The 15416-nt window shown below is 41.8% G+C and overlaps 2 protein-coding genes across 3 annotated transcripts in view; one reads left to right on the top strand and one right to left on the bottom strand.

Annotated features, from left to right (window-relative positions):
* The window catches only part of LOC112454381 (transcription initiation factor TFIID subunit 1), a 75280-nt gene extending 63447 nt beyond the window's left edge, over window positions 1-11833 (bottom strand). Inside the window, exon 1 of the mRNA XM_025015739.1 lies at window positions 11584-11833. The gene's annotated coding sequence lies outside the window, so the exon portion shown is untranslated. The remainder of the gene's footprint in view (window positions 1-11583) is intronic.
* LOC112454382 lies at window positions 11202-14035 on the top strand. Of its 2 annotated transcripts, none has more exons than XM_025015741.1 (3): window positions 11202-11391; window positions 11922-12474; window positions 12601-14035. In XM_025015741.1, the coding sequence occupies exons 2-3, from the start codon at window positions 12053-12055 to the stop codon at window positions 13181-13183; spliced, it is 1005 nt and encodes a 334-aa protein (XP_024871509.1). In that variant the 5' UTR covers window positions 11202-11391; window positions 11922-12052; the 3' UTR covers window positions 13184-14035. The 2 variants fall into 2 exon arrangements, with proteins under 2 accessions (XP_024871509.1, XP_024871508.1); XM_025015740.1 differs by having other exon boundaries at window positions 11845-12474.
* Window positions 14036-15416: the final 1381 nt, after the last annotated feature.

Genomic DNA, 15416 nt, shown 5'->3' with positions numbered 1-15416 from the left:
TCCCTTTGCTACAACTATTTCAGTTTTTCCTTTCTTTTATTTTTTTTCTTTTATTTTTACGTTGACATTCGACAATACGTCAAAAAAATAGACACAAAAATTAACGTGATATAATAATGAGAACAGCGTGACGTATAATTTCAGTATAATTCTAATTATAAAAAGATTATCACAGAAAATATATTGCGATCATTAAAAAGATATTATAAATATTAATTTAGTTTTATAAAAAAGACGAATACTCTCAGAAATGTTGGCGTTTAAAATTATCAGACCATTTCTTCTGTCTCAAAATGATTAAATAAATTCTGCAAATTTCATAACACTTCTTCTCGCTTTAATAATTATTCCGTACACTCCAATTAAAAAATCAAATTAATGAAAATTAATAAAATTGCGTATGATATAAATAGATGTTGCACTTTAAACGAATATCATTACGTACACGCGAATGTAAAGTCCCTGTTAACTATCATCTATGCAAAGCAATTACGTATCATTTCTAATTTCTTTACGGCTTTTCCTAATTAAAAGACGGTCGGTTAGAATCAGCAAAATAACGTAGCGCCTCGCCGCCGAAAGCCCGTACGTCTTTCGTGTGCATCAAGCATTCTCAACGCGAAATTCTGCCGCGAGGCCGCCGGCCGCGAGCGACGGGTAGATGGCTCGAGGGGATGAGAAAAGTTTTTTTTAGAGTTTCTGATCCGTGAAAAGCAGCGATTAAGCGATTTATAAGTGCAACCTTCCCTCCCACCCTTTACCGGATCACCCGCATTTATCGCCAACCTTCTTGCTCTTACGGGCCTTACCCTTTCCCGTCCACGTAGCCCCGCGCCTACTCCCTTGCTCCCGTTCGTCTTTGCGATAATTCCCTTGACGTGGGGCTTTTGAGGCTCGCACGATGCCTCGGTCGCTTTAACGTGATCTGCAAAGCGAAAGCGAAACTGCCGGAACGTAAAGAAGCCGTCGCCCTCAGTAGCGTTACTTATCCCCCCGCGGCGGATGCAACTGCAATGTGCGATAATTTCAAAGCGAATTTTATATGACAGTCGTTGCTCGCCTCACTGATCGTCTGAAAGTTTCAAAGTTATTCGAACACCTATACCATGACTTTCACAGTATACACTACAAGTTTTTTCTTTTTCATAAAAAAAACAGATGGCTCGTTGTTTCACCGGAATACGTAAAAACTAGAAACTAGAATTATCATGGCAGACTTTATTTGGTCGTAAAATATCTTCGATCAGCAATAGCGAACTTCTGTTACAAAAAAAACCCGGAACTTTTTCAAAAGGTTTGATTCAACGTGAAACGTTGGTTCGAAGTGTTGTTGAGAAAAAACGGACGAAAAAGAGTTTCCGTGAAGAACCAACAGAATAGAAGAAATCGTTGAAAAGAGAGATATGGTGCTAGGCGACGACGATACCATCATACCATATATCTGATTTGTAACTACGTAAAGTTGAAAAGAGAATGCACACGAGATACCGGATGAGTAATGTAACAATGATAATTATAGTCTTAGGTTAAAATAATAGCTTCGATGTAGGATACACAATGCAGCGTTGCGTGTCTCGCTCTCGAGTAAATCGGAGTACTAAATTCGAATGAAACGCAGCTTGCAGTGCTTGCACGAGCGGACCGATTTCGGATGATCGATTCGGGGGTACGTCGTCGCGAGGAAAAACCGAATTACACGGTACGTTAAGGATGTCCTACGAGCACATCAATCTGGATCTGGCCCGTAAGACTCCGATTTCGCGCCCGAACCCCTCGGTCTCTTCGTGCAACTGCAATAACCGGGGAACGCAATGACTCACGCGCTTTACCGCCGCTTTGCCGCCCACCGAAATCAATAGAGGTGACATCACGCGTGATTATCGCGGCTAAAATAGCGCGAGCTGATTCAGCCGTTTCGCAATAAAGCACACGTGGGCTTCGCGCGTCACTTTCTATTAGCAGTCATTATCCTTTTTCGCAAACAAAGTAGAAGAGGCAGTTAATAACTAATAATAGCTGTGACAGGTTGCGCCAGGCCTTGTGCATTTTTCATCGATCACAAACCTGTTATGTCACAGATTATTCTTTCATCGCGCGATCTCTTTTACATAAAAGCTAGTACATAAAACTAAAATGCGTCAAAGTAAAGTACTAAAGTACTTGCGATTGTATTAGAATGTGGAATGTATTTACAATCAAAGTATACGCACCTTTATATTTCGATTAATATAATTTTTACGAATTTGATTAATGAACTCGACTACTTTTATTCCTGTCGTTCATGTTCAGAAGCTAAAAAAAAAGATCGACAAGTTACTAAAGCAAGTTTGTAGTCGCGCCAACTCGAGCCACGTCGTATGTACAAAAATTTGACGAATCTCCGAAGTCCTCGAGCAACTTTCCGTACTGTGGGGATTGTTGGAAACGGGGAGGAGGATAGGGGTACAACGAGAAGGATCTGAGGATGATGACGTTGATAACCGGAACAGCAGACAACGACGCGAGAAAAAGGAATTCCTTATCCCTAGCGCCCCAATGTTTGCGTTTTTGATTGGTCTCGCCCACATCCCCCTTGCTTTCTTTCATTTTCTCCTTTGCCCCTGACTCTATCCTCGTCAGTCTTTTTCATCTATATTTGCTTTGTCAAGTCGGTCATTAGGAGATAATGCTTAAGCTCTTCTATTTTGTCCCGCATTTGTCGTCTTAAGAACGCAATTATTCTTCATCCTGATTCTTATTCTTATTTTAGATCCACGGCGATGATAATTGTAAAACACGGAAGTGAATGATAGAAGAGTAGTTTTCGAAGCGAAAAATAAATAATAACCAGAAACGTCTCTCTTCCGATATGTCTTCCTGTTGCATGTGAGATATATAAATCCGAAAGTCTCGAAGGGATGACAGCTACCCGTCCATCGGCGTCGCAAAAATAACGTTTTACAGCACTCAGCGTTGAATCTGAACTACGAGTTCTATATCGCATCGAAACTCACGAAGCATATCGCGGAGTAGAATATACGAACCCTTTCAGCCCGCCCATCCGATTACAGACAACAACGTGGAAAAAAGGAGGAGAGCGACGCAGTTTTCGAGAGGTACTGCGAATTTTTTTAACGCTCGAGCGCTCAAAAGTTCGGCCGCGAATGAATTTAGGGAGACCGGCAGCAAGCCGCAAAAGCACGCGCCGCAGAGAGGCATCATCGCGCACAAAAGGAAGGCACAAGTTAAAACGAAACGCCACGGAGAAGGAGGCGGAGAGTGGCATTCCCGAAATGCAACAAGGGCGCTCTCGCGTGCCGAGGGTGAGAGTTTGGCTTGTAACGTTATTCGCGTTGTACACGCGCGTGTATCCGTGGGTGTAGATGTGCCCTACGTACATTTTTTCCCCGGTCGTTCCCGATCGCCTCTTCTGAACGCGAACCCTACGCACAACGCTATAAATATGTCCCGGCACACTAGGCTAGCCGAGGACCGCGCTATTCCCATGGTGCGAGCCTTCATCGTCGATGCGTAAAGGGTCCGACACGGTGTATTCCAAGATTATCGGATGTCCTTTAAGCCACAACTTTTTTGGCCAAAGCACGAACAATTTTTTCTCGACGAAAATACGGAGTTCATGACTCATCCTTAAAATAAAGTTTCAAAAATCGAATTTTTTTTTAATATTAACGCAACGATATAAATTATGTCTGCCCTTCTGATGAAATTTAGTTCATCAGAAACTATTTATTTCCAATGAAATTATAGGTATTTTACAATTTTCTTTAATGAAAAATCAATTGTAAAATAATAAAAAATCAGTAAAAATAACAAACGATATTTTGTCGCAACATATTTTATGAGTCTCGAATATTTCGAGTCCCAGTGTAGAAAATTTTATGACGTTCAAATTGACGGTGATCATTATAAATGGGACTTTGATATCAGAATTTGCAATACACGATGCATGTTATAGCGTTTGCGATACTATGAAAAAAGCGCGCTTTCAAATAACATGTTAAAATCCCTTTTCACTCGAATTAAGGTCATTATGCGTCGTATGATTAAAATCCTTGTACCGGGTATTAAAATAATGCAAAGCGAAACTTCATAATTTACGTAAAGACCATCCACAGTTTTAAAAACAAACTAATATAGCGAAAATTTGTAGATTTCATGGCATCTTGCTTTCGCGACAACAACTGCGTCATGTAAGTTTATCCGAGAGAGAAATTGTGCTTAGAGACAACTGTACTTGAAAACACGTCAACAGATTATGCTTACCAGCACAAAGAGAAGTTGGTAGTTGACGCCGTTGTATGGAAAATATATGTAACGCTATTTCGCTCCTTCAAACTGATTTTGCTGAGAAGCAAACTATGCGTCTCTGTAACTATCGTGTGACCGAATTACCTAATTGTCAGCTATTCATGTGAAGACAATAATATCTCAATTGCTCAGACGGTATGCGTTGCATAAGATAAATTAATTTGATGTGCGATATATGTTCATCTTACACGTTGCAAACGTGAAATTAGAAATAAACAAGACTTCGATTCTAATTTGGCACGTTCTAGTTTCGCAGATGGACTGCGGTTTACAAACACGAATCTATCAACGCTATTATTTGATACAAGAGATCAAAGTTTCATTGCTTGTAAAATGGAACATGTCTAGTAGTTGAGTACTTGTAAGTAACTCCAATCCGAATGCGGAAAGTTTTGTACGACACAATCCTTCACTCAATCAAGAACACATACATGCCAACAGAATACAGGTACAAACATGTTTCTGTAATGGAGTTTCGTCTCTTTTCTCTTTCTCCTTCTTCTTTTCTTTCTCTCCAGGCACAGCATTTCATTTTCATATTTTCTAGCATTTACACATTCTGTCCTCGAGAAATAGGTAATAATATTTGTGACAGCTTGTAGCCGTCCAAACCGTCACACAATTACAATTTATGATAAATAACGACTAACAAAAAGTCTGACTTTAAATGATGCATTGTTATAAAGTAATCACAAAATACACAAATATATATTATATTACTTCATTCTAATCTGAAAAATAGATTTACCTTTGTTCAATAATAAAGAAAATATTCGACTATCAAAATTATGCACGAACATTATTGATTACAATTAACTCATCACTACCAGAAATTAAATGTATTTTATTTTTTTTTTTTAATATATTTTATACGAAAACGTACTTTTATTTATTTGATAACAAAAATATTCGATTCTAAACATATGTGCAATATTATTAACATCATTTATCGTAATACGCAATTAATTCACTGAAATTGATTCTATTTATGTTACATTACATGTACCAAGTATAATAAATAATTTTGTAAAAACGATATACCACACACACACACACAGAAAGCAGAGAAAGAGAGAAAGAAAAAGTTTTTTAAAAATGATGTTTGCACAAAGTACCGGCAATTCGTTCAACATATCGTGACAACGTATACACATATTTACCGAAAACTATAGGTTTAAGCGCGGTACGTCGTCGCAGTTTCCTGCGAGCGTGCAACATCCCACGAAAGTCTACAGGCTTTAAAGTTGCTCATGTGAGCTGAGCAAAACTGAGGAAGTTTAAACTCTCTAGATCGTTGTTCTATATATTCATACAAACTCATATCCCATTGACGCTTCGGTGAAACGCAGCTACCGCTCTGGGATGCATTGTGCTGACACGCCAACGCAATTATCCCCTCGAGATCCGAGTTTGCTCAACATTCATCTGTGGACGCTGTTTTACCAGTGGTTAACAATGTTTTCGAGAATAAAATTGTCCAATCTAGCGCCAGCACACATTTTCAACAATGCTAACTGGAGAGAATAAAGCGAATTTGTTGATAGTACAAATTAACGATTCGACACATGAGATCAACGGACAAGATATTATATTGATTATTTTATATGTGTATAAAAATAATGCTTCTGTCGTTCTGTCATGTCTAATAAAAAGTTATAAATCAATTTAAATAGAAAAAGAATACAAAATATCTTGACGTTAGTATGTTTAAAGATTATTGAATTACGTAGCTTGCCAACGAAGCAAGTTAATGGTTTCCTCAGCGTTGCAGAAAGAATGTTCAAAATAATTTCGATTCCACACTTAAAAAAATCTACATAACCGTTAATTCTAACGGAACAAATTTACCGGCAAATGATTGTATCATCCGAAGATCTCATCCACGTGTTCGCGGGTGCAGCTTCCGCTGCAGAAGCTATAATGTCGTAACCCTCAGAGACAAAGCGCATAATCGTCTTAGAGAAATCAGCAAAACCCTTTTCGATCGGAAAAAAATATTTAAAAAATCACTTTACGTGACGCGATCGAAACTGCCAGCATATCTACTTAACAACTTGACAACTTGAATCCCGCGTGATGGTCGAGATTGGACTTAGGTCAGTCAAGGGTTACGATCGGAAACGCGGATGGCGAACGTATGTTTACACCGATAGGTCGACGTGTGTACGTGCGGTGACGAAACGGCGCGTCGTTAGCTCGGTCCGGGAATGCACAGATGGAGCACGAACCCGGTGGATAGCCTGGAATGGACTCACCTCTCCGCCGGCTGGATGCGACCATGGAGATCCGGCCTCGGAGCTGGCCCGCGGCCGGCTAGCAGACCGGATAGCACTGCGTGAATGTTAAGCACAGGTGGCAATATCGCCGATGGCGCGGCTACGCCGCTCGAGTGGTCGGTGTGGACTGCAGAAAAGCCCGCAGATGATATCAGAGACTTAGGGGAGCACCGCATGACATCATCACGGGCCAATCCGCGCGAGCTTACCGGGGCGCAAGCGCCGCCACCCTCCCGGCGCGCCGGGGGTGCTTGCGATATATCGCAATCGATTGCAACCCCCGACTTCGCGCCCCCGACAACGGAGCTCTCTGCTGGCAAGGCTGGCTTCACCCTCCGGCTTTGAAATGTGGCGCCAAGTTTGCAGCTCTGCGACACTAGAGGCGGCTTACATCTACGCATCGTTCTCAGTTTACTAATCTTATCGATCTCTTGTCAATTTTCTTCTTTGTAAGATAGACTTTCTTCTCTAAAAAAAAATATCGAAATATCATTATTTTTTGGACTGCCAATTGTCAACCTGATAAACTTTGTAATCTTATAGAGATCTGTTCTTATCAAAAACTTCTCTTATTGATTGTAGACTTTTAATTTCCGGCATCAATAGTTTCGGAACGTTTGTCAACGAGATAAAAGTGAAAAGATTAATGTAGAATCTACGAAAACAGTGTGCGTCGTGTCGCTACAAGACGCCTCAAATAAAGTGTATATAATCGATTTGTCAGACTGACAAGCTTGACAAGAACAGATGCGGCCCGAGCGAGCGCATCATGGGCGCCGCTTACCACATTGTCAAGACAGCGCGGACAGATAATAGATAAGCCGGCTGATATCAAGCCAAACACACGCCCGTATAAATCTTATCGGAGTGGCGCTAGATAAAAGCGTTTTGCATACGTTGCGATGTTCTACGCCGGGCCTTAGCATAGACAACAGGTAAGCTTCTTTGTCGCCCACCGCCGATGCAGCGAGCCGCGCTGAAATATGTAAAATTATTCTTGGATATTCGCGCGCGGCCCCGGAACCAGCTTGCCTGCCGGCTTTCCGAAGCATCGGGACATTCCTTAGGTGCTCACGTATATCCACCCGTTTACAAGCTCGTGACGCAAACACGCGCGACCGACTGCACAGGTGCGAAGAAGGCTTACGGAGGGACATTATCATACTCGTGAATACAAAAGTTTCCTTTGTGAGGTGCGAGATTGTCGGGCGAGAAAGCGGGTCGAGCTTTCAACTGCTTCCGAAGAAACGCTACAAAACGGCAGCGCGCGAAAACGCTTAATTTCCTGAAAGGAATTCGCAACTGTGACTTTCAACGACGAAAAATCTTGCTGCCGCGTGTTCTCTTTTTGACGATAAAAACGAATCTGCAACGCAGACACGCATTAAGTATATTATTATTAAATGTTTGTATAGTAGAAGATAAATATTGCAAGATTTCCTGGTCGGTTTTTTTTTTTGCTAAAGTAATATATGGCGTATGGCAGTTTTACGGAAGCATCCATCAATTCCAGAAAAACGTTTACCCTCTCGTCAAACAAGATCCTGATACTTTCTAAATCGATTTTACATTCCGTGACTTCGCTTTAGAACGTTGGAACACCCCCCCTGGAAGCGGTGTATTCCGCGTATTTATGAAACTTTACAAGCGATACACGCGTGCCTACACATGCTGAAGTCTGTTCCCTTCGAACTCGCGCAAAGGTGGTATGAGGAATGGCCGAATTATGCGACATATTGCACGATTCGAATCCGCCCTCCCGGACATAGTCGGATATTCGGGAAGAAAAAGCGGTGTTTATAAGCAAGGGGATTTGTTACGACTGACTGATTGCGCATTGCTTTGTGCTACAAAGGTGTATAAGTATTATCGATATTGGATATTCAATATTGAAAAGTTCAATTCGATCCTGAAACGCAAACAGCCATTGAGAAATTATTCGCCAACGTATGCATTTAATTCAATTGGGAAGTAATTTATTACAGATTCTTATTACTATCTTAAGAGTTTGATCATCATTTCCGTGTAAAAAGCTAACCGGGTCAAATTGCGGTTGTATTACTGATGAGATTTCGAGTGAGATCGATCTCTTTCTCTCTCTTTTTCTCTCTTAGCGCGTAAGCTGGAAATGGAAATATGCTCGAATCAATCACAAAGCCAGTCGCGAGATTAAGCCGCACAACGGCCGTACGCCTCCTTTATTGATCAGGGATACTTTACTGTGCCTGATAAAATTCGCCGCACGGCTTTTCGGGGCGATTGGAGATTAGGAGACTAATGTGCGGATAGCTTTAACGCTGCGAAGGAAAGATAAATCAGCAGTTTCAGGAACGCGCTGTTACAGCACAACAGGACTTGAGACCAGTATAATTACCGCAGTTTTAGATATCGATGTTAAAGATGATAATTATTAACATTATTGACATTATTTATAATTTTATAATTTATGCGCGTAACGTTAATGTATATCTTCAAAGTATAACCCGAGCGAGAATCAAAAGACGAATATAAAAACCGCAAGATTCCATTGGCCTTGACATTTAGACCTACTTTGCCTAGATGACGATATATAGTGCTTTTCATCAACGTAACGAGCTATCTCAAAGTTGGCTACGTTATAAATAATCGCGTGTTCAGGACGACCATTCGCGACGCGGCGAACGAAATCGCGCGAATATCGCGGACGAAATTTTCCGGTAAAAATTTGATGGCGCAATATCGTCGCGAAAAGGGCAATAAGAGTAAATTGACGTCTTGGGAAAGACTCGGGGTGCTTGAATACCGGGCTGCCGTCGCGGGCTTATTTCGTCCCGTTTCTCGGTACCGTATCTATATCCTACAATACTTTCTTTCTTCCCTTTCTCGGTACGTTAACGGAGGGTGAATTGAGTGGCGCAAGAAAAATTTATTAAAGTTTTCTCAGATCTTTCCGTGGTTCGCTAATGCGTTAATCTATAAAGACATTAGGAATGGACAAACTAAAAAATGATATTCTAAAGAATTACGTACTCATGCAAGCTTTATCTTCTCTATCAACAATTTGAAAATTATGAAAATGCCGCAAGAACTTGTAAACTTCAAATAATTTACAACTATGTAACTTGTAAACAACTGAAATTGTTATAAACGCTGCAAGTTGCTTTCAATTTAATATTCCTCGAAGTCATCGCTGTCGCCCGACGCGTGTTTCCATCTCGCAGATTTACATAAGTGACTTATGGTCAGCGAGTATTACCCTCATGGCAGGCAGGGTCGTTCAGTCGTATCTTTGATGCGATGTACGCGCGGGGATTCAAATGAGGGACGGTCGTTACGGGACCCGGTGTGGAATATCACGCGAAAGTATCTGGTTTCGTTATTCGCGAATATTCGCACGTGATGTTCGCGAAAGACCGAGCGATCCGACTCTCCCTGTTTTCTGGCAATTTCTGATACTTCTCATTTTTTTATCGTCACACATAGTTTGCGATTATTACATCTACGAACATTTTACAATTTTGTCAGTCTTTTATTCTCTGTCAAAATCGCGGTTTTCACTAACAAAATGGTGTAATCCGATCAGAAATAAAGCGATTTAAAATTCATTAACCCCGACCTCATTGTAACTAAATATATATCCCCACCGGCGATAATGATCGAATTTCGACGTTACGTTAACGTTCGATTAATTAACTCGACAATACTTCCCTAATAGAGTGGTTGCGGCATTCGATTAGCCATCGAAATTGTATTCATTAAATGGAGAAAATGCATTTCCGTACCACTACTAGGTCCGTCCCCGTACTTGCCAAATATCTCACCGTTTGCAAGTTATATTATTCCTCTGTGCAAATAACGCTTCCAGGTTTATCGTACCCAAGATTAAATAACGCAAGGCCAGCGAAATTTTCGCAGTAATATACACCTATAACGATGTGATACCTGATCGTAGATTTAATTTAAAGATTACACACCGTCAAAGCGAACGTAATATGATACGTAACATGCGTGCGTATGCCACGCAATCATAATTACGTCCGCGTGTGTTGTCGATTTTTCATATGTAATTAGCTGTCATCAATTAACGCTTACGTGACGCTATTCGAAACGGTGATCTATCATACATTATGAATTATGACTCGCCCGCCAGCGACAGGGAAGAGCGATTTTTTTCTTCAAACGTGTGACAAAATGCAAATTTTTTCTGCATTTTATTTCACGGTGTCTGCAAATAATTTGAAGTCGATTTTTCTCTGACGAGAATTTCTGAGAGAATAATAATCAATTCTGATTTGGTCGAGGAATTCGTGCGAAAAGATGAGAAGTCGCGAGGAATCTCTGCGACGCTCTGCAATATCACGGGGACCATATGAATAATCGTTAATTAATTCCAAGCACGGCGCGAGCAAAACGACCTGCCCGCCGGCGAAAAAGCACGGCCCGACTTATATTCCCAATTTTTTATCCGCATATGTAACGAGCATAATAAATACCGGCGGCGGTTACCATTCGGTGACGCGAAGTGCATAGCAACGAGAGCAAGCATTTTTTTTCTCCTCCCGCCGTACTGTCCCGTCCGCGCGCGAGCGCTTTATCTGCCGTAACAAAACGTAGAAGCAGTTCTCTATCATATGAGCGGAACGTTTTATCAGATAAAGTCGTGCTATCGGTCTCGGTAGATAAGGGAACGGTGACAGACTGACGATGACACACGGTGCCCGTGCTTTCGGAAGTGTACGTGTCACTCTGGCTATTTTTTTTTTCGTTCCCCATCGTACGTGTAATTCTTGTCTCTATTTCCGTCTCGAGTGGAAGATAGCTAAATAAAGTAAGTAGTACCCTTATTATCAAAAATAATCTAACAATCCAAGAAAAATTGTTGAATTATACAGTAAAAATATTTGATAAACATATAATGTAAAAATATATGTATGTATATCTAGAAAAATTAAATAAATCTACAATTCATAAGGTTTGCTTTAAATACGATTAACTATTTGAAATAAATATTTATAAAGACCTTCGAGTCGCGATAGTACGTGTTCGCGGATGTCAGTCAAATGGCGGAGAATCAGCAGCTTTCTTCGTGATCGTTATCAGGTACAAAATTCAAAACGCACACACACACACACTTGGTCAAATAATCGGAACTCGTATCTCCGAACGGGCACACTCGCGCCGCGCATTCGTTCTAATCCTGTTCGCACTTTAGCCGTAACCCTCGTTCGCCTCTCTTAAGTCCTCCATTATTCTATATTGAATTGCACATAAATCTTCATAGCAAAAGAGCAACTCGGATCGCGCTCCCGCGCGAGCAAGAGAGCACGGAGTAATTTCTCTTCATCTTCCCGCGGATAGGAGCGCGGAGCGAGCGGCGGGCTTTGCTTGTACTTCGCTGAAGTAGATTCGTCTCAATCTCGGTCCGAAAGACCGATAAGAAGGACAACCGAAGGACCGTGGCACTAAATAACCGCCCTCGCCGATAAGTCATGGACACTCTGTATCCGAATCTGTACGACCGCCTCAAGACCGAGGGCCTCTGTCCCATCTGCTTCATGGAGATGGAGCTGACGCCCAGATACTCGTGCGTCAACGGGCACAACGTGTGCCACCGTTGCAAGCCCTATTACTACAGCTGCCTCACGTGCTCGGCACCGTTGGACGTGGAGATCCTGCCGCCGCAGATGAGCACACCCCAGCCGGTGCACTTGATGCCGCATCCTATGCCACCGCGCAGCTTCGATGATCACAGTCCCAGCGCGCCGCCGATAAATGACTTCCTGAGCCACGAGAGAAGACCCTGGCAGCCGCCTGTGCCGTCTCAGAATCAGCAACTCGAACTTTGCTCGTATTCTTATCTAGGATGCTGGATAAAGATACCGGAGCATCTGCGAGTACTTCACGAATCGAGGTGCAACGAAGACTTCTTGTTGTCGCTATCAATTTATGATCTTTGTTCGTCAGTCGCACATATATTTATTAATATACATTGCGCACATATATTTATTAATATTAATGTTGAAAATTATAATTTTAGGTGCCAGTTTCGACCGCATTCCGAGGAAGAACATGGACCGACCGATTTTCACCACGACAATTTGATAGAGTGCTCATTCTCTGCAGCAGGATGCAAGGTACGAACGGTGCCGTGGAGACGCAGCATCCACGAGGAGCATTGCATCTACAAGGACAGGTTCCAGGGTGTGAACGATATCAGCGACGGTCTCGCGTCCGCGACCATCACCGATTACGGCGGTGACCCCAATGAATTGGTGCAGTGCAAGTTTAGACGATACGGCTGCATGGTGAACATACCGAGAAGACGAAAGTACATACACGAGCAGAAATGCAACTATAGAAACCATCAAGGGGATGTGGAGAACGAGTTTATCCCTCAAGTTTATCCCTCGGAGCCGGAACTGGATCCCGACGAGCAAGTAGAATGCAGATGGTATGAGTACGGCTGCCGGGTCAGGCCGAAGCGCTGCCGTAAGGAAATTCACGAGGTTAAATGTAACTACAGGATGGAAGAGTGCATGTGGAAGTATCATGGATGCAGCGCCATATTTAAGCCATCGTTAAAATATTCCCACGAGAGCAACTGCGATTTTGCCCATTAATTATACCGAGTTAAATTAATGATATTCGAGCAAATTAGTATGATTCTCGCGTATCTACAAATATGCGCGCATTTATCAGAACGATTACAATTTTATTTTTGTAACTAGACTTTGGAAAGATGTTGGCCAAAATGCAAATCGTCCTCGACCTCCCTACCGCGTAACACAAAGACATACAAATTGATTGTTTCACCTCGTAATCGTTTAATTAAACGGAATACCAGCGGGAAATGTACATTCCTCCCTTCTGTAACGTCAAACGAGAGTAACTAGAGTGTCGATACCAGTAAATCGAACAGAGCCGGCAATTCCATTTAATCGGTAACAAGCTGCGAGCCGAGTTCGTCAAGAGATAACAACAATTAGCAAACAACAAAGCGGCCCTGATTGTCGATCGCGTCGAGATGCGGGGCGATTTTGCAGAAACGCATTAGCGATTTCCAAGAACCCGTGGGGATAATACAGAAGAGGATTATTTACTCTTTCTCGCGCCACTCTCCGTCCTCCCGTTCTCGCGCGTGATAGCGAGAGACTTCCGCCTGTCGTTCCGGGGATCATCTTGAGCATGATCGCCCGGAATGAGGGAGTGATGGCGCGGCTGGGATATCCAACACCTGCAGGCTAATGGTTAGTCTCCCTGTGCGCCCACGACCGCACCGTCGCTCGACGAAACGACACCTACACGCTTATAGCGTCCCATTTATAACGTCGGCGTGAGCAAACGATGGACGCGCAACTCTGCCTCGATGCGCTATTACGGATAATATCCCCCACGTCTAAAAGTATTGGTCTCGAAGTCAATAAAACAATTTGGTGCTTATATCAGTATAAAAAATAAATTGAGTAATTTTACTTATTTTTAGTTGTCATAAATCGCTTTAAAAATTATGCAATTTTTTATAGATGATTTACAACAATTTTGACGAACGGGCATTTATGATAAATTATTGTCGAGCTGAAAGAAAATCAATTTGTATTGGATTATTATATAACGCACATTTACGGAAATATTGAAAAATCAGTGAAGCTCTGCAGAGAAGCAAACGAAGGTTGAAATCTATTTCTTGCGTCATGAAAATCTGAGACGGTCCCATGGGTAAAAGGTACGCCTTCGTTCCTACTAAATAAATATCGAACGCATCGTGTCGCGAAGAAACTCTTGTCCGTCCGCAATGCGACCGGCTCGTCATCTTGTTCGGTCAGAACTTTAACGTTTAACGTCCTCGGGCCGAGGGTGGCCCGACGGACAAAGGGATGCAGGGACTGTTTTACATGGTAAAGACCAAGGAAGACCTCCACCTCTGACCAGCGGATGCCTTAAAGAGGATATTACGCCAAACTCAGGTTTCACAATTGTACAAAAAGAGAAGAGAGTATCAAATTATGTCAGGAAACAATCGGACTTTCATTCAAGGCAACGTCTACCCCACGATCGCTACCCTTTACTTTCTCTAATTGCATTTCAAATTATTCACTGATTTTTAATTAACCGATTTACAAAGAGATTGCGCACCTTAAAGAAGATACTTTATTCAAACTGATTTCGCGCTTCAAAACATCTACTATCCGATTCGTGCACACAAATTTATTTTACGCAATTGTATATTTTAAAAATTTAAATTTGTTGCATGCGTGTTTGGTTTATGCTTTGTCATTTCCTGTTATGTAAAGTAATATTCTCGTGCGCGATCTCATATCTTTTTCATAACAGATAACGTCATGACAGAATCAAAAAAGCATATTAAAGTCGTAGTAAAAAAAAAAGATCCGTCCACTCTCAATAAATCAGAAAAACGTGACATTGCATTAATATACATATCTGTTATTTCTATGTAAAACAGCGACGCGAAAGGGAAAGTTGATAGCGGATAAGGGACGATTTATCAGACGAAAGTTAATGGCTTTTTTCTTCATTAAAACCTCTTTCGCATAAATTAATAAGCCGATCAGCGTTAGATGATGTAAAATAAGATGGCAGCTCGTCGCCGAGTATTTAAGGAGGCTCGTAGGCGGAATGGATGCAGACACGACAAGCTAAAACCGGCTGCTTCGTGGGATTGAGTGAAGGGATGAAAGGAGGAGATGCGAGTAAATTGCACCCCTGGGGACGAGCTTGACGAGTGGCGCGAAAGACGCAACAAGCCAGAAGTCAGCCAACTTTAATTAAGACAACATTGGAGACCAGATATTTTCACGGGACTTTAAATAAAAACTCGGACTTGTAACATTTTTC

This window comes from Temnothorax curvispinosus, unplaced genomic scaffold, assembly GCF_003070985.1.
Source record: "Temnothorax curvispinosus isolate PA1 unplaced genomic scaffold, ASM307098v1 QBEX01005011.1, whole genome shotgun sequence".
NCBI classification, from domain to species: Eukaryota; Metazoa; Arthropoda; class Insecta; order Hymenoptera; family Formicidae; genus Temnothorax; species Temnothorax curvispinosus.
Note: the sequence above shows the minus strand (reverse complement) of the source record. Positions and strands in the feature narration are given on the sequence as shown.

Bases quoted from the DNA above. Each gene is read 5' to 3' on its own strand.
- LOC112454382 (XM_025015741.1), top strand. From the start codon at position 12,053: ATGGACACTCTGTATCCGAATCTGTACGACCGCCTCAAGACCGAGGGC. The intron at 12,475-12,600 runs GTGCAACGAAGA...TTATAATTTTAG, and splicing joins CGAGTACTTCACGAATCGAG to GTGCCAGTTTCGACCGCATT.